This window comes from Elephas maximus, chromosome 7, assembly GCF_024166365.1.
Source record: "Elephas maximus indicus isolate mEleMax1 chromosome 7, mEleMax1 primary haplotype, whole genome shotgun sequence".
Taxonomy (NCBI): domain Eukaryota; kingdom Metazoa; phylum Chordata; class Mammalia; order Proboscidea; family Elephantidae; genus Elephas; species Elephas maximus.
Window position 1 is genome coordinate 13,141,100 of NC_064825.1, and position 26,451 is coordinate 13,167,550.

Here is a 26,451-nt window from a genome sequence, read left to right on the forward strand (position 1 = left end):
ATGAGTTAGAATCAACTCGACAGCAACAGGCTTGGTTTGGTTTTTGGTTTTGCTTACATTGCTTTATAGTTTATCATCTGACTTCTTATGTATCCCTCGCTTCCTAGTTTTGCTCCTCCATTTTGCTCTGACCTACCTGTATGCTGTAAAATTTCAGACTTTTGGCCTGGTTTTAGGTCTTTGGTTCTAGGTTGATTAGGGACCTTTTAAATATTCATTTCTCCAAAATTCTTCATCCATCTCTCCCCCGCCCCACCATGCTATACACTCTTTGGTAAAGTTTTCCACTCCCATGCCTTTAGCTGCCGCCTCAAAGCTGATAACTCCCATGATAATGATAGTAACATATATTAACACACAACAACCTTATGAGTTAGGCACTATCATTATCATCAGTTTTCAGTAAGAGCACTGAAGCATATATAAGTGAATCTAAAGTTACACATAAGATAGATCGTAGAGCCAGGACTAAAACCCAGCCATTCCAAGAAATTCCACTCTCTCAATCATTACAGAATGAATGAATTCTGTACTCCTTCTATGCTGTTTATTTTGCCCTACACTTCCCAATTACAGACCCTTTTTGCTATGCTGACACCCTAAGGAAGAGAGAAGGGAATGCCGTGCCTTCAGAGGCACTGTAACAATGAGGTCAGGTACAAAAGGTTTAACCATTGGGCCATGGGCAACCATATTTCTTTTTGCCTTTCAGTCTTTGTCTTTAGGATTGAAAGCAGTTGGACTTCCTTAAGAGCAGGGGCCTGTAAAGAGAGAGAGAGGCAAAAACCAGGCAGAAAGTTAAGGAAATTCTACCCTTAAACAAGAGGATCATACTGAGTAAGAGCTTCTTTTACTTGGATTTTCCTTTGAGGATGCTCCATCGTCCATGCAGTATGGGATGGCAAGCACTCTTAAGGTGTTGGAGGGCAGAGTGTGGGACTGGCAGAGCAGCTGGAAATTGAAGGGAAGAAATATCAGAAATGAGGGACTCACAGGCATAAAAGCCCCCAAATCTGTGTACTAAAGCCTCAAAATTGGGCTGACCTCTTAATTATGCATGCATGGGAGGAGCCTCCAAGAAACTCAGTGGGAAGTGAAAGATGCAAAGCTGAAAGCAGAGTAGAGGTTTGAACTGATTTTCACTATAAGTGAGAAGTGATACAGAGTTTGGAGTTGGAGTCTTGCAAAGTTAGGGGCACATGGTAAACATCTTGGAATTTGGAATGAAAGCCCAGAAATACTATACTTTAGGAGTAAGACTATGTCCCAGAATTAAGGAATTTGCTCCAAGACTAAGGAAAAAATAGAATAGATCCACCCTAACAAAGCGTAAAATCAAACCTCTCTAAGTTCAGGGTGATCAACCAGTAATTTAACCATCTGCTAGGACAAAAATTAACAGTCCTCGGAGGGCACTAACAGAATACAGCATCTCTATAATGTGTCATTCACAATAGGTATTTTCGTTGTTAAGTGTTATTGAGTTAGCTCTGATGCATAGCAACCTTATGGATAACAGAGGGAGATGTTGCCTGGTCCTGTGCCATATTCATGATTGTTGCTATGTTTGAGTCCATTGCTTTGGCTATTGTGTCAATCCATTTCATTGAGGGTTTCTCTCATTTTCATTAATATTCTACTTTATCAACCATGATGTCCTTCTCTAGTGATTGGTCTTTCCTGATGTTATATCCAGAGTAAGCAAGACGAAGTCTCACCATCCTCACTTCTAAGGAGCATTCTGATTATATTTCTTCTAAAATTGATTTGTTTGTTTTTCTAGCAGTCTATGGTATATTCAGTTTTCTTTGCCACCACCCCAGTTCAAATGTATCAGTTCTTTTTCTGTCTTCCCTTTTCATTGTCTAGCTTTTGTATGCATATGAAGCGATTGAAAAGACCATGACTTGCGTCAGGTGAACCTTAGTTATCAAAGTGACATCTTTGTTTTGAAAACTTTAAAGTGGTGTTTTTTCAGCATATTTAGACAATGCAGTGTGTTGTTGGATTTCTTGTTTGCTGCTTCCATGGATGTTGATTATTGATCCAACTAGAATGAAATCATTGACAACTTCAATTTCTTCCTTATTCATCATGATGTTGTCTTTTGGTTTAACTGTGAGGATTTTCGTTTTCTTTGGGTTCAGGTGTAATCCATACTAAAGGCTGTAGTCTTTGACCTTCATCAGTATGTACTTCAAGTTGTCCTCATTTTCAGCAAGCAAGGTTGTGTCATCTGCATATCTCAGGTTGTTGATGAATCTTCCTCCAACCCTGATGTGGCTTTCTTTTTCAGAGTCCAGCTTCTCAAATTATCTAATAAGTATTATTAGACATTCAAAAAAAATGCAAGAAAATGTGACCCATTTTACCATACTAACCAACATCTCCTGGGCACATTCCATTTTTCTAGTGCCCTTCTATGCAATGTCTATGCTTTTATTGTTCTCCACCAAACTGTCAAGCAGTCTCTCATGGAACTCTTGACTGATAAACAACCAATGCTTCATGGAGCCATTTCTCTCCTTATATTATTGAGTATATAAAAGGCAAAGAAAAGCACAATAAATAAATTTTTTAAAAAGGCAAAGAAAAATAACTAATGTAAGAAACTAGGTGCGATATTGTCATCGCAACAGTCACTGGAGATTCAGGTACTTAAACTTACAAACATCTGTCACTGACAGACTTTTAAGCTCACAATGATAAACACTCAATAAATAGTAGCGATGAGGAAGATAATTATTTATCCTCATAACTATCCTATGAGTTAACCATTGTTATTACTCTTTTACAGATAGGGAGATGAAAGCTCAGAAAGTAAACATGGCTTCTTAAGGTCAGACAGATAGTCTATGGCATAGCCAGGATTGGAACACTTGATATGTTAGATGGGCTTAATTAAGTTCAAGGTCTTAAACTATGACTTGAACAAGGACTGCTCAGAATGTGGGAAGATAAAGGGTCCTTACGATAAAATGTACTTAAAGAGAGCCTGTATAAGCAGGATAAAGACACTTACGGGCAAGGTAATTAGACTAGGAAGTTGGGGCTCATTTTATAGGTGTGACTCTGTGACCATATGAAAGGTGAACCCTGGCTAACAAAATTCCTTAAAGAGTTCTTACTCTTCTTTCAACTTGAGAAGAGGAAGGGTCTGGTTTTTTGAGTCTGAGGAGTAAACTCTTGTGATGGCTAATTCTATTTCCCATCTGTCATTAGCCATGCCAAGACTGTTTACAGGGCTGGGACCTACAGGGGCTTCCCTGGCCACATTCAGTTGTGTCTTTGTCTCCTTGTGCACAGTTCTGAAAGAGGCAGCAGGTAACCCTTAGTTCCATAGGGCAGGTGTCGTTGCTCTGATACACCCATTTAACCTGACTTACCCTGTTTTGTTTTTTCCTGTGATTTCTTGCTTTTAACTTGGTAGAAAAGAAGAAAGAAAGGAAGGGAAATAATACCTTGGGCAAGTTTCTGGAAAGTTATTCTTTACTTAAATTCATTTTTGGGGAACTCCCATTATGAGACAGAGCAATAAGAGAAAACAAAATCCGTTTCAAGTATCTGATTCAAAAAGCACATTAATTTATGTTCAGAGGTTTTAAAGAAGTATAAATTCATTTTTCACCCAGCAAGTACTTACTGAGCCTGGAGGGTTCAAGTAGGTTCTGGGGATATAACAGTAAGACAGATACTAAACTTGTTTTCCTAGAGCTCAAGTAGTGGAGATAGGTAGTGTAACAAGCAATTAAAATAAAGTGTGATAAATTGGAAGGAGAGGGGAAATACAGAAAATAAAGGTCATACCAAGAAGGCTTCCTGATAAAAGGCTTCCTGGAGGAAGTGATCTCTAAGCTATGGTCTGAAAAGTGAGTAGCCATCCGGACAGATCAAGGATTGGAGAAAGGAGAGGGCATCCTATGCATAGGCATGGAACAGGTACAAATCTAGGTTAATGGGAATTACCAGGAGACGTGATGGAAGGCAGTCAGGAAGGTGAACAGTACCAATAAAGGCCTAGGGGAATAAAAGAGCTTTTTGTGTTTAGGGATCTGGAAACAATTTGGTACCATGATAAAAGGTATCAAAATAACTATATATATTTTAATAGTCTTATCACCAAAACCAAACCAAACCCATTGCCATCGAGTCGATTCTGACTTACGTCAACCCCATGCGTGTCAGTAGGACTGCACTCCATAACTGTCTTATAAAGCCATACATTAATAATAGCATTAGTAATAATCAGAAATTCATTAGTTAATGAAGATATTGGTTTGGTTAAAACTACAGAATTTTTTATTCTGAATTTCAAGTGTCTGGGAAATGGGGTCACACAAAACAAAAGACCAATTGTGTGTGTGTGTGATGCTTACAATGTTAATTTTAGGGAATCCTTTCACACATAGAATGAATTACTCTTTGGGTTCTACACACGTACGATTGGCCTTTTTGAAGACTACTTTGTGTAGGTTCTTCATTTAGCAGGTCCCCTTTTTGAAAAAAAAGGTTTTCTATTATTTTTTTCTCTTATTTGCTTGCATGGGATAGATGGTGTGCTGATCGCAAATAAATGCTACATAGCCTTTCTTTTCAAACTTTAGAGCTTTTTCTCAAAAAAAAAAAAAAAAGCACAGGTTAATTAAAAGCAGAGCCCTAGTTAAATCAGTTGACTTATTCTAGTCCATAGGCTCACCGATTCATGAGAGTATCTATTATTCTCTCATTTTGTACTAGAAGACACCATCAAAATAAAAAACTTCACTGGTCTAAAGTGGAACTAAAAGAACAATGGTTTTGAGTAGTGTGTTTAGCTCCAGTTGCCACGATTTTTATTTTCTTTGAGAGGATGTTAACTGGTTTCTTCTAATTTTTAGCCACAGTGATTTCAGAGGATCTAAAAGATACAATTAAGGTCTGGGCTGAGTTACTTTATCAATTACTGGGCTAATATGACAAGCAAAGTAGGATCGGGTATAAAAGATTGACTCAAGATTCCTTACTTGAAAGTTTTTTTTTTCCATTCTTAGTTTTCAAATATTGATGAGGAATTCAAAGATGAATGAGTATCCATCCAGTCTCTTGATAAGTGAAAATAAAGTGCTACAGATATTTGAAAACCCTGGTGGTGTAGTGGTTAAGAGCTATGGCTCCTGTCCAAAAGGTGGGCAGCTCGAGTCCATCAGGTGCTTCTTGGAAACCCTATGGAGCAGTTCTAGTCTGTCCTATAGGGTTGCTATGAGTCAGAATCGACTCGATGGCACTGGGTTTGGTTTTGTTTTTTTTTGGTTTAGGTATTTAGAGGAGAGAGGGGGTGACATTTATACCCATCATAGAATTTCCATTCATTCATTCTTCAGCTCATTAACTCACTTATTCATTAATTCAACAAACCTTTTTAAAATTGTCTACCAAATGCAAAATTCCACGCTAGGCTTTGAGGATGCAGGAATGACGTGGAATTGGAAAGGATCTTACTGGTATAGTTCTTGAAATCTGGGGAGTCCATGAACTCCCTTGAAAAGTTGATGAACACTTTGGGTGCAACAGGTGCACATATATGCGCCAACTTCAGGGTCCCATGTATGCCTTAAAGCCACCTTTGGGTCCCTTGGGATTTATGAATCCTCCTTAGTGATTGTTTAGTTTCCAGTTTTGTTCTGTGATTGAATTTGCTACCTGACCCAAGGTTTTTAAACCTTATAATGGGGTTAATTTTATTTTCACAGGTTACCCCTAAAGTAATATTAGGTCCTATCTTCTAGATGCACCTCCAGTTGAGAGATCTTTTGATGAAATTAAGAGACCAACCCGCGTAGCAAAATGAACATGAGCACCATCTAATGTCCAACTAGAGTAAATGTTGGTGACAGCGGTTACATATTCATGTGTGTGTGTGTGTGTGTGTGTGTGTGTGTGTATAGGAACCTATAGGACAGAGTAGAACTACCCCCATAGAGTTATATACATAAAACTGAGGATTCCTATGCACCAAAGGAATTAGTGTCCCTATTGTCGTTTTGGTCGCTATGAGTCGGAATCGACTCGACGGCAGTGGGGTTGGGTATTGTCATTTGATTGGTTGATTTGTTTGTTTCTAACATTTGTAAATTATTTTTCTTCATTATCACATCTGATTCTTTTATTCCACAAAGAAATCCCTTGAGTTAACTGTAATTGTCTACTTATAAAGATAATGAATGTTTTGTAGAGCATATATTTTACATTTTTAAGTAAAATTGTTATTTTTAAATGGCTTTAGATTTACAGAATAATCCTAAAGATATTACAGAGAGTTTCTTCATACCCCATACCCAGATTCCCCTATGATTGACATCTTGCATTAGTATGGTACATTTGTCATAATTAATTAACAAATATTGGTACGTTATTATTAACTACAGTCTATACTTTATTCACATTTTCTCAGTGTCCTTGTTCTGTTTCAAGATCACATCCAGGATACCATATTACAGTTACTGAAGCTTGGCTCTGACAGTTTGATTTATATTTGATGTTGTATTTGAATTTTATTGTAGCTTTCTGTTTTTTTTTTTAATTTTTAAAAATACTAATAGAAAACTACTTTTCTGTTCTTTTGATAATCCTATAAGACTATTTCAGCAGTTAATATTTATGGGGATGAATTATCATTATGCAATTTTCATCTCTAATAATTTAAAAAAGGGGAACTTCAAAAAGAGAATTGGCTAAGATGTTATACTAGACAGACCATTTCAGTAGAAGCCTTAAGAGTTATGTTTCTGATTGGGCTCTAATCCTCACTGGCTAGGCCACCATTAGCAAGCCATCTGCCATTTGTGTTTCAATTTCCATATATGTAGTATAGTGTATGAACCAGAAAGCTTCCCCTTACACTAAGAGAAGATAAATAAAATTGATTGCACTTTTCCTGGTAAAAGTTAATAATCAGGATGTTCATATTGGATACACAAATAAAGGCTTATTATTTACCAGCCTAAGCTGGCACACATTATTATTATCTCCATCTTATGGATGAAGAGGGTGTATTTTAGAGAAGTAATTTGCCCAAGGCCAGATTCCAAAGTCTATGACAACCTTCAAAAGGACAACACCCCTTTTGGCATCCTTAATCCTTAAATGCCCTATACTCCAGCTGCTGTGTTGCTGTTTATTGTTACTATTAGCTGCCGTTGACTTGCCCCACACCTGCAGCTCATGGCAACCCCATGTACAATAGGATTGGACCATTGTAATCTGTAGGATTTTTCTTGGTTAATTTTCAGTAGTAGAATGCCAGGCCTTTCTTCCTAATCTGTCTTAGTCTGGAATCTCCATTGAAATCTTTACAGCATCACACCAATAGGCAATCCTCAACTGACAGGTGGTAGCTGCACAGGAGGTGCATCGGCCAGGAATCGAAACTAGGGCTACTGTAATGACCAACACTCCAAACTGAAGAAGTTTGCTTCTTGAGTCCCATTGCCTCCAGGCACTGGAGACTGTATAAAATGCTAATAGATGAGTCTGGGCTGCTGCCCACCCAAAAACAGAGATGCTGAAGTCTCAAGCAAACATTTATCTCACACCAACTGAAATGCGTTAAGTCTGAGAAACATTCACAGCTCTAAGCTACTTGCTGATACTTTAATTAAACACATATCTTCCCTTGCTTTTTAAAAGTACACAAGAGATATACAAGAATATTGTGTTGATACTTTCCAGTATCCTGGAAGCGAGATGGAATATTGCGTTTCCTCCTCAAAAGTAAAGAGGTAATAGTGTGCGTGTATATGCATATGAATGAATTTACAGAAGGCTAGGTAAAACCATTTGCTGGGAAAAGAATACGGATAGGTAAGCTACTTGGCTTCTGCAGTATTGGTAATTTTAAATATACATGTGAAACTTAAACATTTCTTTATATTCATTGTTCTCAATTTGGGGCGCACGTTAGAAACACTGGAGAAGTTTTAAAATCCTGATGCCCAAGCTTCATTCCAGACGGGTTAAATCATAATCTCTGGGGGTGCAGTCCAAGAATAGCATTTTTAAAATTCTCCAGTTGATTCTAATTTGTAGCCAAAAATGAGCTCCACTGTCCCACACTGTAACTCAGGCATTTCGTGTTGTTTCTTAACTTTTATTTTGGAGAGTAAACCTGGCTATGCTGCTTATTTTTACAAGAAGGAAGGAGCCCTAGGTGCAGTGGTTAATTAAGCACTCGGCTGCTAACCAAAAGGTCAGTGGTTCAAACCTACCAGCCTCCCTGCAGGAGAAAGATGTGGCAGTCTGCTTCCATCAAGATTACAACTTTGGAAACCCTATGGGGCAGTTCCACTATGTCTTATAGGGTCACTATGAGTCGGAATCAACTCAAGGGCAATGGGTTTGGTTTTACACAAGAAAATAAGAATTGTTAGTGTTTTACAACAAAACCTAGTTTTTAAATTTCTTTCTTTTGTCCTTCCTTTCTTCCTCCTTTCCTCCTTCTCTCCCTCCCTCACTTTCTCCCTTCACTCTCACATCTGTCAAATACGTTGTTTTCTATCTCTGAGCTATAGAACTTCTGAAAAGTCAAATGGATTAAATTTCCCTTGAGGTAATCCAGTTGCCTAGCAGTAAGCAAGGACATCATTATAATATATGCCAACTTCTCATAGTGATACTCTGATTTTTATTAGTCTCTGCGTGGAAAACCAAGTATTTGAGCATATTATTTTCAATTTATTGTTGCGTTCTTGTTAGGGGCAGTTGAGTCACTTCCAACTCATAGTGACCCTCTGCCCAACAGAACAAAACACTGCCCGGCCCTGCGCCATCCTCACAATCGTTGCACTGCTTGGGCCTGTGGTTGCAGCCACTGTGTCAATCCGTCTCGTTCAGGGTCTTCCTCTTTTTTGCTGACCCTCTACTTTACCCCACACGATGTCCTTCTCCAGGGACTGGTCCCTTCTGATAACATATCCAAAGTATGTTAGGCGTAGTCTCGCCATCTTTGCTTCCAAGGAGCATTCTGGTTATACTTCTTCCAAGACAGATTTCTTCCTTCTTCATTCTTTGGCAGTCCATGGTATAGTCAATGTTCTTCACCAACACCACAATTCAAAGGTGTCAATTCTTCTTCAGTCCTCCTTATTCATTGTCCAGCTTTCTCACACATATGAGGCAATTGAAAACACCGTGGATTGAGTCAGGTGCACCTTAGCCCTCAAGGTGACATCTTTGCTTTTCAACACTTTAGAAAGGTCTTTTGCAGCCTATTTGCCCAATGCAGTTCATCTTTTGATTTCTTGACTGCTGCTTCCATGGCTGTTGATTGTGGATCCAAGTAAAATGAAATCCTTGACAACTTCAATCTTTTCTCCATTTATCATGATGTTGCTTATTGGTCCAGTTGTGAGGATTTTTGTTTTTTATGTTGAGGTGTAACCCATACTGAAGGCTATGGCCTTTGATTTTCATCTGTAAGTGCTTCAAGTCCTCGTCACTTTCAGCAAGCAAGGTTGTGTCATCTGCATAACATAGGTTGTTAATGAGCCTTCCTCGAATCCGGATGCCCCATTCTTCTTCATATAGTCCAGTTTCTTGGATTATTTGCTCACCATACAGATTGAATAAGTATGGTGAAAGGATATAACCCTGACACACACCTTTCTTGACTTTAAACCATGCAGTATCCCCATGTTCTGTTCAAATGACTGTGTCCTTGTCCAGGTACAGATTCCTCACGAGCACAATTAAGTGTCCCAGAATTCCCACTCTTTGCAATGTTATCCATAATTTGTTATGATCCGCACCGTCAAATGCCTTTGCATAGTCAATAGAACACAGGTAGACATCCTTCTGGTATTCTCTGCTTTCAGCCAGGATCCATCTGATATCAGCAATGATACACGTATTTCATGTCCCCTTCTGAATCCAGCCTGAATATCTGTCAGTTCCCTATCAATATACTGCTGCAGCTGCTTTTGAATGATCTTCAGCAAAATTTTGCTTGTGTGTGATATTAATGATATTGTTCGATAATTTCTGCATTCCGTTGGATCACCTTTCTACGGAATAGGCATAAATATGGATCTCTTCCAGTCAGTTGGCCAGGAAGCTGTCTTCCATATTTCTTGGGCATAGACAAGTGAGCACTTCTAGTACTGTATCTGTTTGTTGAAACATCTCAAATAATATTCCATCAATTACAGGAGCCTTGTTTTTCACCAATGCTTTTAGTGCAGCTTGGATTTCTTCCTTCAATACCATCGGTTCCTGGTCATATGCTACCTCTTGAAGTGGTTGAACGTCAACTAATTCTTTTTAGTATAATGACTTTGTATTCTTTCCACCTTCTTTTGGTGCTTCCTGCATCGTTTAGTATTTTCCCCATAGAATCCTTCACGATTGCAGCTCAAGGCTTGAATTTTTTTTCAGTTCTTTCACCTTGAGAAATGCCAAGCATGTTCTTCCCTTATGGTTTTCTAACTCCAGGTCTTTGCGCATGTTATCATAATACTTTACTTTGTCTTCTCAAGGCACCCTTTGAGATCTTCTGTTCAGCTCTTTTACTTTATCATTTTTTTCTTTTGCTTTAGCTACTCAACATTCAAGAGCAAGTTTCAAAGTCCCTTCTGACATCTGTTTAGGTCTTTTCTTTCTCTCCTGTGTTTTTAATGACCTCTTGCTTTCTTCATGTATGATGTCCTTGACATCATTCCACAACTCATCTGGTCTTCGGTCATTAGTGTCCAACGTGTCAAATCTATTCTTGAGATGGTCTCTAAATTCAGGTGGAATATACCCAAGGTCATACTTTGGCTCTCATGGACTTGTTCTAATTTTCTTCACTTTCAATGTGAACTTTCATATGAGTAATTGATAGTCTGATCCACTGTCAGCCCCTGGCCTTGTTCTTACTGATGATATTGAGCATTTCCATCATCTCTTTCCACAGATGTAGTCAATTTGATTCCTGTGCATTCCATCTGGCGAGGTCCATGTGTATAATCACTGTTTATGTTGGTGAAAAAAGGTATTTGCAATGAAGAAGTCATTGGTCTTGCAAAATTCTGTTGTGTGATCTTTGGCATCATTTCTTATCACCAAGGCTGATCCTTCTTTTTCATTTCCAACTTTCTCATTCCAATCACCAATAATTGTCAGTGCACCTTTATTGCATGTTTGATCAATTTCAGACTGCAGAAGTTGGTAAAAAATCTTCAATTTCTTCATCTTCGCCCTTAGTGGTTGGTGTGTAAACTTGAATAATAGTCGTATTAACTGGTCTTCCTTGTAGGCATGGATATTATCCTATCACTAACAACGTTGTACTTCAGGATAGATCTTGAAATGTTCTTTTTGACGATGAATGCAACACCATTCCTCTTCAAGTTGTCATTCCTGGCATAGTAGACCAAATGATTGTCCCATTCAAAATGACCAATACCAGTCCATTTCAACTCACTAATGCCTAGGATATCGATCTTTATGTGTTCCATTTCATTTTTGACTATTTCCAATTTTCCTATAGTCATACTTCAAACATTCCAGGTTCTGATTATTAACAGATGTTTGCAGCTGTTTCTTCTCATTTTCACTGGTAGTTCTTTTCAGAAATAGACTTCTGAGTCCTTCTTCCTAGTCTGTCTTAGTCTGGAAGCTCAGCTGAAACCTGTCTGCTATGGGTGACCCTGCTGGTGTTTGAATACCAATGGCATAGGTTCTAGCATCATAGCAACACACAAGCCCCTGTAGTACGACAAACTGATGGACACATAGGGGTTTTTAATTTGGGTACACTTAAAAGGTAAAAATCAATTAAATATTTCATATTTTGGAGGGGATATTTTTGACCATGTTTCCTTTTTTTTTTTTTTTTTAAGAAATAAGATTTTTGTGTTGCCTTAACTCAGTGAGATTGCAAGTTTCTTGAACTTTCCTTTGTATCGAGCATAATGCCTAAGAGGTCTTTGGGGACTGAATTGTTACACAATAATCTTTGGAAAGGAGGGACCAGGGGAAAGGGAAGAAAAGGAAGGGAGAAAAAGGAAGTGAGGCAGGAAGAAATAGAGGAAGGGAGGGGCAGAAGGCAAACAAGTTAGCAAATTTTGTAGTTTTGAGTTTCTTTGACAGATGAAGGAGTATACATTATTTTCTTTGTTACTGTGTGTTTCTTATGTCACTATTGAAAGGCCTCAAGCTCAGGAATTTTTTTCTTTTAAGAGAAAGTCATTCTGTTTGTTGATTTTGGTCCTTGGTCTTGAGAATTTATAAGCATTATATATGTATATTTATATATAACGTTTATATATGTGTGTGTATATATATACATATATGTGTGTGTGTTTATATGTATATGCTTTTTGATAGATAATTTAGATAAACTCATAAATTTATAAATATGCATTACACACTATTAGAATTATTTCCAAGATCTCTTTTCAAATGATTCCCTTTCTACACATTTAAAGTTTTTAGAAAATTCTTTTTCAAATTTTTGCTGCTATAAAATTTCTTTGTTACTATAAATTTTGTTCTAGATTGTCTGTTGTTAAGAGCTGCTCTTCGACAGAAAATTATTTCCCTGAGTTCACAGAGAATCAGTAAGTTGGTAGCAGTGTTTTTGAGTGGTAGTCTCAAAATAGAAACTTCTAAGAGCTTTGAAGTTTTAGCAGTTACCTGACTTTGTTAAAAGTGAAATCATTCACAAGGGATGCCTTTATGATAATGATAAGAGGTGGATTTCAATCTAGGCAATTAAACAATAAAGATGCACTTAATAGGCTAAGTAAAATGTCACAGAATGATTTGATTAATGTAGATGTGATTAGTGAAATAAGTTTCTCTTAGTGTCATTGTTTAGGTACCCAAAGACTAGATGTCAGACAAAAGTTCAAAAATTTTTTTTTTCTTTATGTCAGAATGAAAATCAGATATTGATAGCAAATAGTACCCACTGCCGTCAAGTCAATTCAGACTCACAGCAACCCTATAGGACAAAGTAGAACTACCCCATAGAGTTTCCAGGGAGCACCTGCCAGATTCGAACGGCTGACCTCTTGGTTAGCAGCTGTAGCACTTAACCACTACGCCACCAGGGTTTCCCAATAGTGATAGTAAAAACCAAAACCAAACCCAGAGCTGTCCAGTCAATTCCGACTCACAGCGACCCTTTAGGACAGAGTAGAATTGCCCCATAGAATTTCCAAGGAGCACCTGGCAGATTTGAACTGCTTATCCTTTGGTTAGCAGCTGTAGCGCTTAACAACTACACCACCGGGGATTCCCAATAGTGATAGTAGTAGTCTTAAATTCCTTAAATATCTTTATTATCATTGAATGCTTCTGTTACTCTTTATTATAAAAATCGGTTCAACTGTGCTTCAGGTATGGCTCTGCGCTGTTAAACAACATATCAACTCTCCATATTTTAGCACAATATTATATTTTTTTCAACTGCTAAATTACATGCTGGTCATTTCTAAACATATGTGTATTTAGCATAAGTATTTCAATTACTTCAAAATCAATTTCATACTTAAAAAATTTTTTTGTTATTTTTATCTACACAAAGGTAAATTTCAGATTCAGCTTGTAGGCATTAGTAGTAATACTCATCTAAGGTGGTCAAATTTAATTTTTTTATTAGAAGTCAAATGTATTTAAATATTATTTAAATGCACATTGATGAGTGCCCTGTAGGAAGGTTGTGCTGAAGCTGAGCCATGGTACTGTATCGCAATAGCAATTTCTGATATTTTCTCCAGCATTTCATCCAGCCGTTCTAGGCATGCCCTCCTCATCGGTTTTTTGTAGGCTTCTATCCTCCCCCATCAAAAGCTTAAATAAGAATACAAACTCACATTTCCTGCCAACTCCAAATTACCAATTTTTAAAAATTTCATCTTTTTTTTATATAAATCACTCTATTTCTTATTTTATGTCTAAAATTATATATTACTGTAACAGTGATAAGAACAATTTTTTGGTCAAATATTTTCTGGAAAGTGAAATTTATCTGTGAATGGTACTGCTGTAAAAAAATAAACAGTAAGATCTTTCACCTGAAGTGCTATTTGTCCAAGTATATTACTTGAGTAGGTGACATTTTGACACCATCAGACTGGAAACTGAGTACCCTGATAAAAGGAAAAATATCACATATTCACAGAGATCATTTCTCCCGGGTTCTTTGCACATCTGTGACACAAGGAAACATCATGAAAACATAAAGTATGTGAGTTAATGGTATTCCGCCTGAAAACCTTGAGTTATCAAAATTAGAATTTGAAACATTGATGAATGTTTCTTGCCAGGGAAATATGGATTATTAATGAAAGTACAAGACAACTAATGTGAAAATGTATTTTATTTATTTATTGGTGAAAGGAGTATTTTCTGATAAAACTTGATAATAGAGTGGTTAAGCACTTTTTTTTAAGCACTATGGCTGCTAACCAAAAGGTCAGCAGTTCGAATCCACCAGCCACTCCTTAGAAACCCCGTGGAGCAGTTCTCCTCTGTCCTATAGGGTCACTATGGGTTGGAATTGACTGGATGGCAGCAGGTTTGGTTTTGGTTTGGCTTAAGGCTGGTACAAGACTGAAGTACTTGTTTTCCTTTCTCTTGCTTAACAAGTGAGTAATGTTTTTAATTTCTTTTGAATTAAAACAGTTTATTAAAGATTTTTCAAAAGCTTAAAATTTTAATCACATAAATCTAGGAACAATAGTTAAAATGCAAACATAAGTAGACAGCTAACTGGCTTTTTCTACAAGAATCTTTTTAATCAATTAGGATTAATTTGGATATTTTGTCTTGTTCACATGGGACTGTTTAAACACAAATTGTTATTTGCTTATTAACTTGCTAGATCATAATGTTAATCATGCTTTCAGTTCGACTGGGGTGTTCCAGAGTCAGTAACTCTATTTACTGAATTATAAATGGGTGTGTGTCCTTGTCCTGACATTGCAAGCCACGCAAGGTACCACGTGGTATGAGCAGTGAACTAATTTTTTTGAGTGCCTACTACGGGCCTCAGCTGCTGACTGAAAGCTTGGTAGTTGGGACCCACCCCATTAGCTCTGTGGGAGAAAGACCTAGCGATCTGCTTCAGTAAAGATTAAAAAACCAAGTGGTAAAGATTATAGCCAAGAAAATCCTATGAGGCAGTTCTGCTCTGTCACATGGGATCTCCTTGAGTCTGAAATGACTCCACAGCTCCCAACAACTATGGGCCTATAGTTGATCTCATTTGATTCTGGTAACAGCCCCTCCAAGAGGGTATTATCATTTTTATTTTATAAATCATAAACATCAGAGAGGTTAGTCAACCTACCAAAATTCACATAGCTAGTGTATCACTTAAGAGTGTTGTTGTTGCAGTTGACGGAAAACCCAGTTCAAGCTGGCAAACCATCAAAGGAATGCATTGACTAAATAGCTGAAAAGTCCAGAGGTAGGGCTAGCTTCACAGGAGGCTAGATACAGCTGCAAAATTGATGTCACCATCAACTTGACTTCTCTTTCACTCACTTTGGCTTTCTTCTTAGAGTTGGCTTTGTCTTCAGGTGCCATAAGGTGGCCCCTGTGTGGCTCCAGCCTTCCCAGTCATGACATCAAAATTACCATTTCAGTATTCACAAAGGTGTACCAAACCATTTGTAGGGGAGGGGGAAGGGCTCTCTCTTGCAGTTCTCACACAAGTTCTGAGATTGGTTTAAATTAAATCACCTGTCCTTTCTTAAATGAATTGTTGGGGGAGGGACTGGCATACTCCACCCTGTTAGGACCCACCCCGGCACCTAAAGGTGGAGTCAGTCCCTAAGGACTGCACCGTTGAGAATACCTGAAACTGAATTGCCTGAAGGAAAATTAGAGTGCTGTTGGCTGGAGAATGTCTACCACCATGTTAAGCAGATACTAGATCCAGGATTGAATGTAGAGTGTATACCCTTTTGGCTATGCACCAAGACTACCAAGACAAAATTTCTGCCTTCAGTCTACAACACAGACTATGACTAGAACTAAATATACCATACAAGATAAAATAATGCACAATCAATTATATAGGCCAGAATAATAATAGCAGACATACAATGCTTACCATAAGCCAGGTACTCTTTTTTTTTTTTTTTTCTAATTTCTTTGTGCTTTGATTTTTTTTTTAATTGTGCTATAAGTGAAAGTTTACAATTCAAGTCATTTTCTCATACAAAAACTTATGCACACACTGTTATGTGACGCTGGTTGCTCTCCCTACAATGTGACAGCACACTCCTTCTCTTTACCCTGTACTTCCCATGTCCATTAAACCAGTTCCTGTCCTCTTCTGCCTTCTCATCTGGCCTGTGGACAGGAGCTGCACATTTAGCCGCATGTTTTTTTATCTGCTTGAGCCAAGAAGTGCACTTTTCACCAGTATCATTTTATCTTATCTGCTTGAGCCAAGAAGCATACTTTTCACCAGTATCATTTTATCTTATAGGCCAATCTAATCTTTGTCTGTAGTTGGCTTTGGGAATGGTTTTAGTTCTGGGCTCAGTCCGGGGGCCACGTCTTCTGGGGTCCCTGCAGTCTCTCTCAGACCATCAAGTCTGGTCTTTTTACTAGAATTTGAGATCTGCACCCCACTTTTCTCCTGCTCCCTCAGGGACTCTCTGTGGTGTTTCCTGTCAGAGCAGTCATTGGTGGTAGCCGGGCAGCATCTAGTTCTTCCAGTCTCAGGCTGATGGAGTCTCTGGTTTATGTGGCCCTTTCTGTCTCTTGGGCACATATATTCCTTGTGTCTTTGGTGTTCTTCATTCTCCTCTGGTCCAGGTGGGTTGAGACTCATTGATGCATCTTAGATGGCCGCTTGCTAGCTTTTAAGACCCCAGATGGCACTCACCAAAGAGGGATGCAGAACATATTCTTAATCAACTTCGTTATGACAGTTGACCTAGATGCCCTCTGAAACACTGGTCCCTAGACCCCTGCCGCTGCTACTCTGTCACAAGAAGTGTTGGGTTGTATTCAGGAAACTTCTTAGCTTTTGGTGTAGTTCAGTTGTGCTGACTTCTCCTGTGTTATGTGTTGCTCATCCCTTCACCTAAAATAGTTCTTGTCTACTATCTAGTGAATACCCTTCTCCCTCCCTCCCCACCCTCATAACCATCAAGTGAAAACTCAAAGAAGGCAAGGAACCTAGAGATTTTGTTCATTTTTATAATCTGAGCACTTAGTATAGAGCCTGGATTGTATTTCAGGTGAGATAGTCAACATGAGTAAAGGCTGAGAGGCATAGATGTGCATTTTTGGGGTATGGTGAGTAGACTAGTCAGGAAAGATTTAGTGTAGAGAAGCATGGACAAATAAGATAGAAAAGAGATGGAAGGCTTTGGATATTGGATTTAATTAATGTGTATCTTATTTTTTCTAAGTTTCAGTAAGGAAGTGCTAACCCTTCTGTGTATATAGAACAAGCTAACCAGATGATTAAATCTGACTTTTTATTGTCTGACTTAGTCCAGTGGGCCTTGAAAAAGCAGCCTGAGGCCTCATTTCAATTTGAGTTGCTTTTTTATAGTGCACTGAACCCAGACCCAGGTGACCTAAGGTCTAGAGCTGACCCTAACACTGATTTTCTGTTTTCGTTATGTTCCTTTGGACTTTGGTTTCTTTATTTGTAAAACAAGGGAGTTGAACTAATGAATCTGGGCTGCCCTCCCAACTCTAACATTTCTTCTTTAGTAAATCAGAGAGGTGTTTTGGCTAGCTGAGATGAAACTATGTAAGCCTTCTATTTTTAAGAGTTGTATGAGGAATGTTTGCTAAAAAATGCAGTTGTTTATGTGCGTCTATTTTTTTTTATTATTAAATAGTAAACAGAACACTGTGAGAATAGTTGAATGTTTTATAATTGGGGAATTTGAGGTGTCCCATAGTCATGGTTTATTTTATATCATTGAAGGCATAGGAAATCCCTAGGACAATTTTTTTTTCCCATGAGCTGTCTCTAAAAAATGAAGTCTAGAAATTACTGTGCTTCATCAAAGCTTTGATCTGATTAAAGCATTCAGGTTTTTGTTTATGCTGGCATCCTAAGTGTTTATAGGTTGCCTAAAGGTCTGTTTAGTGGCAGGGTTTCTCAACCTCGGCACTATAGACATTTTGGGCTGGAAAACTCTTTGTTCTGGGAAACTGTCTTGTGCATCTCTGGCTCTACCCAATAGATGCCAGTAGCAACCCCTTCCCAGTTACGAAAACCAAATACGTCTCCAGGCATTGACAAATGTCCCCCAAGGAGCCACAGTTGAGAACCACTGTTTTAGTGCAAAGCAATCTTCTTCAGTTAGGGCATACTGGCTGGATGGATGCAAATGATACTGCTTGGTTATCCATTTAAATAAAGGTAAATACTGCCAAAATGAATCTTAACTCCCTCATTGATAGTTAAATGTACCTCTCTATTTTATCCAAATGCTAGGTGCTCTAGGCACATTCTGAATGAGACAGTCGGTGACTTCCTTACACAGGCAACAATTTCCCTGGGAAATCTTGATAAGTTGTCAAAAGAAATGCAAAAGAAACTGGCGGATCATTCAGTTTGTAAGTTCTTAGTGGTATTGTCTCATTCCCCAGAACAAATAATTTTCTGAGTCCTATTCCATTTATAAAGTAGTGGCAGTGAAGTGGACTTGTGCTATTTTTGTTGTTGTTGATGCTGTTTTGCCTTTTCTGCGGTGCATAGTTTAGATGACCTCCTAAGAGATAAGGTTTTTTTGTTTGTTTGTTTTGTTTTTTAAATTACTGCTCCTCCCTCTATTCCCCCTCCAAAGGATATCAGGGTTTTTCTCTTCAGCATTGTTTGGGTTATAATAATTCTCATTCTGACAATTTGGCTAAAAAAAAAAAAAGCCTCAGGCCTTTTGAGAGGAGGCATAAGATGGTGTGGGATGTGGAGTCTTTTTCTGAAATAGGGAGCACAGACTAAGGAGCTGTAAAATGTATCCATGTGATATTTACTCTTCCTGCTATCCTCTCTTTAAAGGATCCCTGTAGTGATCACAGGCCCAAGCTGAGAGTCCTGACTTCTAAGGTCTGGGTGTTCTTTAGGCAATCCTGTATTGCACAAGGTAATTTGATATAAAACAGGCCTTTGGAAAGGAAACAGAAACCAAAGAGCTATGATAATATAATATTGTAGAATGCTTTGCTAATTTTAGAGAATGGTGCTTTCCACTTATATTGCTGGGAAGGAATATTGCCATTCAGCAATTTTTTTTCCTTCTGATCCAAATAATCTAATCCTGTCTCTCATCAGAAGTAGTCCAAAAATTTTCAGATAGTTTGCTTTCTTTAAAAAAGTAGATCTAACTTGTGCTTTCAGTCAAGATAGAGTAATAGGAACTGGATTTACACTCCCACCTAAAGCTGCTAAAAATATGGACAAAATAATACAAAAGGATAGTTTTCATGACACTGAGCATCAGGCAATGGAAGATAGTGAATCCTGGGAGACAGGAAACAAATAACTCTGAGCCCTGTGATTGCCCAAGTTTATTACCTTTAGAGACTTTGAAGGCTGGAGTGCAGAGAGTGAGAACCCAGGAGGCACCCAACAAGCTCCCTGAGTAGAAATTATGGAGCTGAGAGTCAGGGGAGACCAAGGAGGCTAGACATCACACATATCAAAGAGGAGCGGATTGCACAAAGACCTCCAGAGATCCTCCAGGGGGTCTTGTAATGGATTGAATTGTGTCCCCCAAAAATGTGTGCGTACTTGGCTAGGCCATGATTCTCAGTATTGTGTGGTTGTCTTCCATTTTGTGATCTGATGTGATGATCCTGTATGTTGTGAATCCTAACCTCTATGATGTTAATGAGGCAGGGTTAGAGGCAGCTATGCTAATGAGGCAGGACTCAATCTACAAGACTAGGTTGTTATCTTGAGTCAATCTCTTGAGATATAAAAGAGAAAATCAAGCAGAGAGCAGAGGGACCTCATGCCACCTAGAAAGAAGCATCAGGACTGGAGTGCATCTTTTGGACCCCAGGTCCCTGCACTGAGAAGCACCTATAGCAGGGCAAGATGGATGGAAAGGACCTTCCCCCAGAGCTGACAAAGACAGAAAGCGTTCCCTGGGAGCTAACGCCCTGAATTCGGACTTCTAGCTGTCTAAACTGTGAGAGAATAAACTTGTTTATTGAAGCCACCCACTTGTGGTATTTATGTTATAGCAGCACTTAGATAACTAAGAAGATAATTAAGACAGAATTTGGTACCAGGAGTGGGGTGCTGCTCTAACAGATACCTACAATGTTGAATCGGTTTTGTAACTGAGTAACGGAGAAAGGCTGGAAGAATTTTAAAGTGCCTAATAGTAAAAGCTTAGATTGCCTTGAAGAGACTGTTGGTGGAATTATGGACATCGAAGACAATTCTGGTGAGTGCTCAGAAGGAAGCAAGGTGAGCTGTAACACCGGAGATGGTGCAGACTGCAAGAAGCAGCAGCAGAGAAATAGCAGCAGAACCAGGAGACTGGTGAGAGATGGCATGGAAGCCAACCCAAGAAGCAAGAGAGCTGAGTGCTTTTGGGCAGGAGGCTTGTTGAGGTCTCAAAGGGTGGAACGACGGACTGCTAGATCTCAAAAAGTGAGGCCATGGCCTCCTAGGTTTCCAAGAGTCAAATCTTCACCAACTCAGTTCTAGAGTGTGGGGCTGCCTTTCATGAGTGCCAACAGGATGGGGCCAGGTCCACAGCCCAAAGCTAAGGGGGCAGGGCTTCCATGCCCATGGGGCAGAAGAATTGGGCCTGTTGGGGCTGAGGGGGTGGGGCCACCAACTGAACGGGGCTGCCCATATCAGAGGGAGCACAGTTGCCATCCTAGTGGGCCTGGAAAGTGGAGCTGAAGCCCAAAACTGAGGGGCCTCCATCCAGAATCCAGAGAGTATGGCCAACACTCAAAGTCTGGAGGGCAGGCCAATGCCTAAATGGTTTCAGAGAACAGAGGATTGTTTTCAAGCCTTGAGGACTAACGTAATGTGTCCTGCTGACTTGCTTGGTACCTATTATCCCTTCCTTCCCTCCAATTTCTCCAATTTGTAATGGAAATGTCTACCTTCTGCCTGTTCCACCATTGTACTTTGAAAGCAGATAACTTGTATTCTAGATTTCACAGATGAAGAGGAATTTTTCCCCAGGGTGGAATTTGGACTTGGAGTTGATTTAAGACTTTTGGGATGATATGATGGGGTGAATGTGTTTTACATGTGACAAGGACATGAATTTGGGGGGCGGGGGGCAAAGGATGGAGTGTAATGGATTGAATTGTGTCCTCCCAAAATGTGTATCAATTGTCTAGGCCGTAAGTACCAGTACTGGGTGGTTGTCCTCCATTTTGTGATCTGATGTGATTATCCTATATGTTGTGAACCCTAACCTCTATCATGTTAATGAAGCAGGATTAGAGGCAGTTACATTAATGAGGCAGGACCAATCTACAGGAATGAGTCAGTCTCTTTTGAGATATAAAAGAGAGAATCGAGCAGAGAGGAGAATAACCTCATGCCACCAAGAAAGAAGTGCTGGGAATGGAGCACCTCCTTTGTAGCCCAGGGTCCCAGGACTGAGATGCTCTTACAGCAGGGGAAGATAGATGACAAGGATATTCCGCCAGGGCCGACAGAGAGAGAAAGCCTTCCCCTGGAGCTGGTGCCCTGAGTTTGGACTTCTAGCCTGCTAAACTGGGAGAGAATAAACTTCTGTTTGTTAAAGCTACCCACTTGTGGTTTTTCTGTTACAATAGCACTAGATAACTAAGACAGGCCTCCTTATGTATTCAGTAGAGTATTAATTAGCACATATATGTGAGAAACATACCCAAGCCCAAGAAGGGGAAAAGAAAAAAAAAAAAAAAACACCCAAAAGGATCAGAGGGGAAGGTACCTGGTGCTCACATGGAACTTAGAAGAAATGTTTTTTCCCCCCAGGCAGACTGGTAAACCACGTAAATCACGGGTATTGGATAGAGTGCCCAGAGAGGTCTTGCCTCATTGTTGTTGTTATTTGCTGTCAAGTTGATTCGGCCTCATGGCGACCTCACATGTACAGAGTAGAACTGCTCCATAGGGTTTTCAAGGCTATGACCTTCAGAAGCAGATCACCGGGCCTTACTTCTGAAGAGCCTCTTGGTGGGCTGGATCCACCAACATTTTGATTAGTAATACAATGCTTAACCTTTGTGCTACCCAGGGACTCTCTTGCCTCTAATGCGGGATAATTAGCTCTACACCAAACACTACTTCAGACTTGCCTAACAAATTTTAAAAGCAAGATTTAAAACAATCATACTTCTTCCTACTAACTTAACTGCACCCCAGAAAAAAAGATCAAGAATATTTATGAGAATATAAAATTATCTAGTACTTAACAAGGTCAAATTGACAATATCTACCACCCAACCAAAAATTACTAACATGCATAAAAGCTGAAAATTATGGCACATAATGAGGAGAAAAATCAGTCCAACAAAATTGATCCAGAACTGAAGCAGATGTTAGAATTAGGAGGCAAGAACATTAAAATAGTTATTTTTTGTATTCAAAAAGTTAAAATGAGACCCAAAAGATAATTCAAAATATTAAATTGAACTTCTAGGAGGAAATTTGTAATATCTAGATGAAAAATATACTGGATATGATTAACAAAAATTCCCATACAGGTTGCCATCGAGTTGATTCTGACTCATAGTGACCCTGTAGGACAGAGTAGAACTGACTCTATAGGACACAGTACAACTGCCCCATAGGGTTTCCAAGGCTGCAGTCTTTATGGAAGCAGACTGTCACACCTTTCTCCCATACAGCAGCTTGTGGATTCGAACTGCTAACCTTTTGCCGAGCTATTAACCACTGCACCACCAGGACTCCTTAACAACAGATTAGACATCAAAAAAGAAAAGACATAGCAATAGAAATTATCGACCATAAACAGAGAAAAATAATTTAAATGAACAGTTGGCAATGAGCTATGGAAGAGCTTCAAGTAGCCTAATTAATATACCTATAATTAGAGCCTCTAAGAGTGACATGGACAGAAAATATATTTGAAAAATTAATGACAGAAAGTTTTCCAAATTTAGTGAAAACTATTAATTCACAGATCCAAGATGCTCAACAAACCCCAAGCTCAAGACACTTGAAGAAACTGCACCAAAAATCATAATTACATGGCTCAAAAGGAGTGACAAAAAGGAAAACATAAAAGCAGCAAAAAGAAAAAGATATGTTACACACAGAGGAATAAAGATAAGCATGACAGCAGTTTTCTCATTGTTATGGATTGAATTGTGCCCCCCACAAAATGTGAGTCAGCTGGCTAGGCCATGATTTCCAGTATTGTGTGGTTGTCCACCGTTTTGTGATCTGATGTACTTTTTCTATGTAAGTCCTAACCTCTATGCTGTTAATGAGACAGGATTAAAGGCAGTTATGTTGAGGCAGGACTCAATTTACAAGATTAGGTTGTATCTAGAGTCAGTCTCTTTTGAGATATGAAAAAGAGAATCCAGCAGAGAGGAGAGGGACCTCATTACCAGCAAGGAAGAAGAGCTGGTAGCAGACCATATCCTTTGGACTTGGGGTCCTGCACAGAGAAGCTCCTAGACCAGGGAAAGATTGATGACAAGGACCTGAGCTGACAGAGAAAGCCTTCCCCGGGAGCTGGTGCCCTGAATTCAGACTTCTAGCCACCTAGACTGTGAGAGAATAAATTTCTGTTTGTTAAAGCCACCCACTTGTGGTATTTCTGTTATAGCAACACTCAATAACTAAGACACTTATCAGAATAAAAATGCAGATAAGGAAACGGCAGAGTAACATCTTTAAAGTACTGAAAGAAAAAGAAAAAAAAGCTTTGAATTCTATACCCAGGTGAAAATATTTTTCAAATATGAAGGTAAAATAAAGGCTTTTTCAAACATGCAAAAACTGAAAGATTCATCACTGGTAGACCTAGAATACAAATAATTTTAAAGGAAGTCCTTCAGACAGAAAGAAAATGATAACAGATGAAGCCTGGAGCAAAACAAAGGAATGAAGAACACCATAAATGACAAATTCATGACCTTTTCTTTGGCCTTCTTTACTTACCTTCCCACATACCATAAGTTGGAGCATGAAGGTGCTCCTAATTAAGCTTTAATTTTTCAAACAAGGAATATATGCCGCGGTAAGGAGGTGGAACACAATGAAAAGGACCTGGAACCTGAGTGACAGTGGCGAAGTGAAACAGAGCTGCCTGTCAATCAGAACCATTCACCTGGGAACTGTTACTGACAGACAAATATTTTGGGGTTTTACTGATACTGCAGATTGAACTTTACCTTAATAAGTACAATTATTTTTAAAGTTTTGCCTTATATAGAAAAATCTTTAATCCTCTTGGAATTTTTTCCACATGAAGATATAGTTGATTCAGAGCATTCTATGGAAAGGCCATTTTTTTCCTCACCAATCTTAAATGCCAACTCTGTCATATATTAAACACCTATATGCATGGGAGCCTTTGTGGACTATCTGCTTGGTTCCATTAGTCTGTTTCTCTATCTATGCACCGATATTATGGTATCCATGCACTAATTTTGATATGCTTTTACTAACGTGATATCTGGTAGCGCAAATACTCCAATTTTTTTTCTTCTTTCATAAATGTATTTTGGCTGATCCTGGCATATTGTTTCCAAATATTTAAATCAGTTTTTAAAAAGTAAATAAAGAGATTATTAGGAGCTACTAAGACAGTTTCAAACTAAGATGCAGCTAGGTCATCTTAGTTTGAAACTGTCTTATATATATATAGAATTCTCTAGTCCTATGACAAAGGATGGCCTTAGAATGCCTTTTTATCATCACAACTACAGTGGCAAGAGCAGGCATGGTAGTGAAGGCCTTTTATGCTTACCTTCCCACATTCCTTAAGTTGGAGCATGAAGGTACTCCTAATTAAGCTTTAAGTTTTGTAACAAAGAATATGTTAACTTCCTGGTGGGGCTCTAGGGGCTTGATCTCTTCCATCTAGCCTATGGATTCCTCTGGAACTAAGACAATCATCTCCCACTTGATTGCCATTAGCTTCAGTTATTTTGGTGTCTTCTTGTTGTGTGCCATCAAGTCAATTCCAACTCATATTGACCCTATAGGACAGAGTAGAACTGCCCCAGAGGGTTTCCTAGGCTGTAATCTTTACAGGAGCAGATTGACAAGTCTTTTCTCCTGCAGACCCACTGGTGGGTTTGAACCTCTGACCTTTCAGTTAGCACCTAGATGCTTAACCATTGCATCACCAGAGCTAACTTATTAATTTGTGTGTGTATGTATGTGTGTAAAAAAAAAACATGTCAATACAGTGTCATTAGTGTGATCACATTCAAATGTACATCAACTGCACACCGAGGGCCCCTTCCAGTCATGGACCAGACTAATCTTTATCAGGTTCTCAAAGAGTAAATGCACAGCACTTAATTTATTTTTCAGTGTTTTCAAACATGCTTCTTGACTAACTCAAGGGTTCAGTACCGTAACACCATTTTAATACTGTGTTAGGCAACCCAGGCAATTTATTTAACATTCATCACTTACTATTAAGTGCCTATATTAGGAGCTGAATATTCAGCAGTAAGGAAATAGGCACAGATCCTTCTCTCACAGGAAAAACTAATGTTTAAATAAAATAAACGGAAATGTAAATATATAATTTATAATTGTGTTTAATGCTATGAACGGGGAAAATATGCTGTTATGTAAGAATAACTAGAGAGACCTAATACATTTTCCATGTACAAATGAAATCTGATTTTACTTTTATCATAACCAGATTTATGTAGCAAATTGAGCATAGATTTTTTTTTTTCCTGTAATTAATCCATGCATCCGTTTACTCCACAAACTGTCATGTGCGCTGAGTAGCCTAATGGGCCAGATACTAGGCTCACAAAATGACCAAGACTCAATACCTATCCTTGAGAAACTCACAGTGTATCAGCTTACATAATTAGCAGTACCTGTCTTTATAATAATTGCATACCAAACAAAAACATAAATATATCAGTTTTAATTTTTATTCTGTTTTAGATGAGAATAGGCATTCACTCGGGCTCTGTGCTGGCTGGAGTTGTTGGGGTAAGAATGCCGCGATATTGCCTGTTTGGAAATAATGTCACTCTGGCAAGCAAATTTGAATCGGGAAGTCACCCTCGGCGCATCAACATCAGCCCAACCACTTACCAGTAAGTGCTCCCTGGCCTCCTTCACCCTTTCTTTGGCATTGCCTTGAGCTGATATCCTGTCGTTTGTGAAACCCTGCTCTATTTCTTGACCTTGTCATTCTCCGAGATATTACGAGTAGACCCGCCCAGGCTGAAAGATAGTAATTGTGGCACAACATTTATTTTCACCCTGAGAGAGTGCACAGAAAACCTGACTTGACTGAGAGG

General features: G+C 38.8%; 1 protein-coding gene across 1 annotated transcript in view; it reads left to right on the forward strand.

The window, feature by feature from the left end:
* The window catches only part of GUCY1A2 (guanylate cyclase 1 soluble subunit alpha 2), a 430,508-nt gene that overhangs the window by 341,171 nt on the left and 62,886 nt on the right, over positions 1 to 26,451 (forward strand). Inside the window, exon 7 of the mRNA XM_049889439.1 lies at positions 26,090 to 26,244. Coding sequence (XP_049745396.1) covers positions 26,090 to 26,244 — 155 coding nt within the window. The remainder of the gene's footprint in view (positions 1 to 26,089; positions 26,245 to 26,451) is intronic.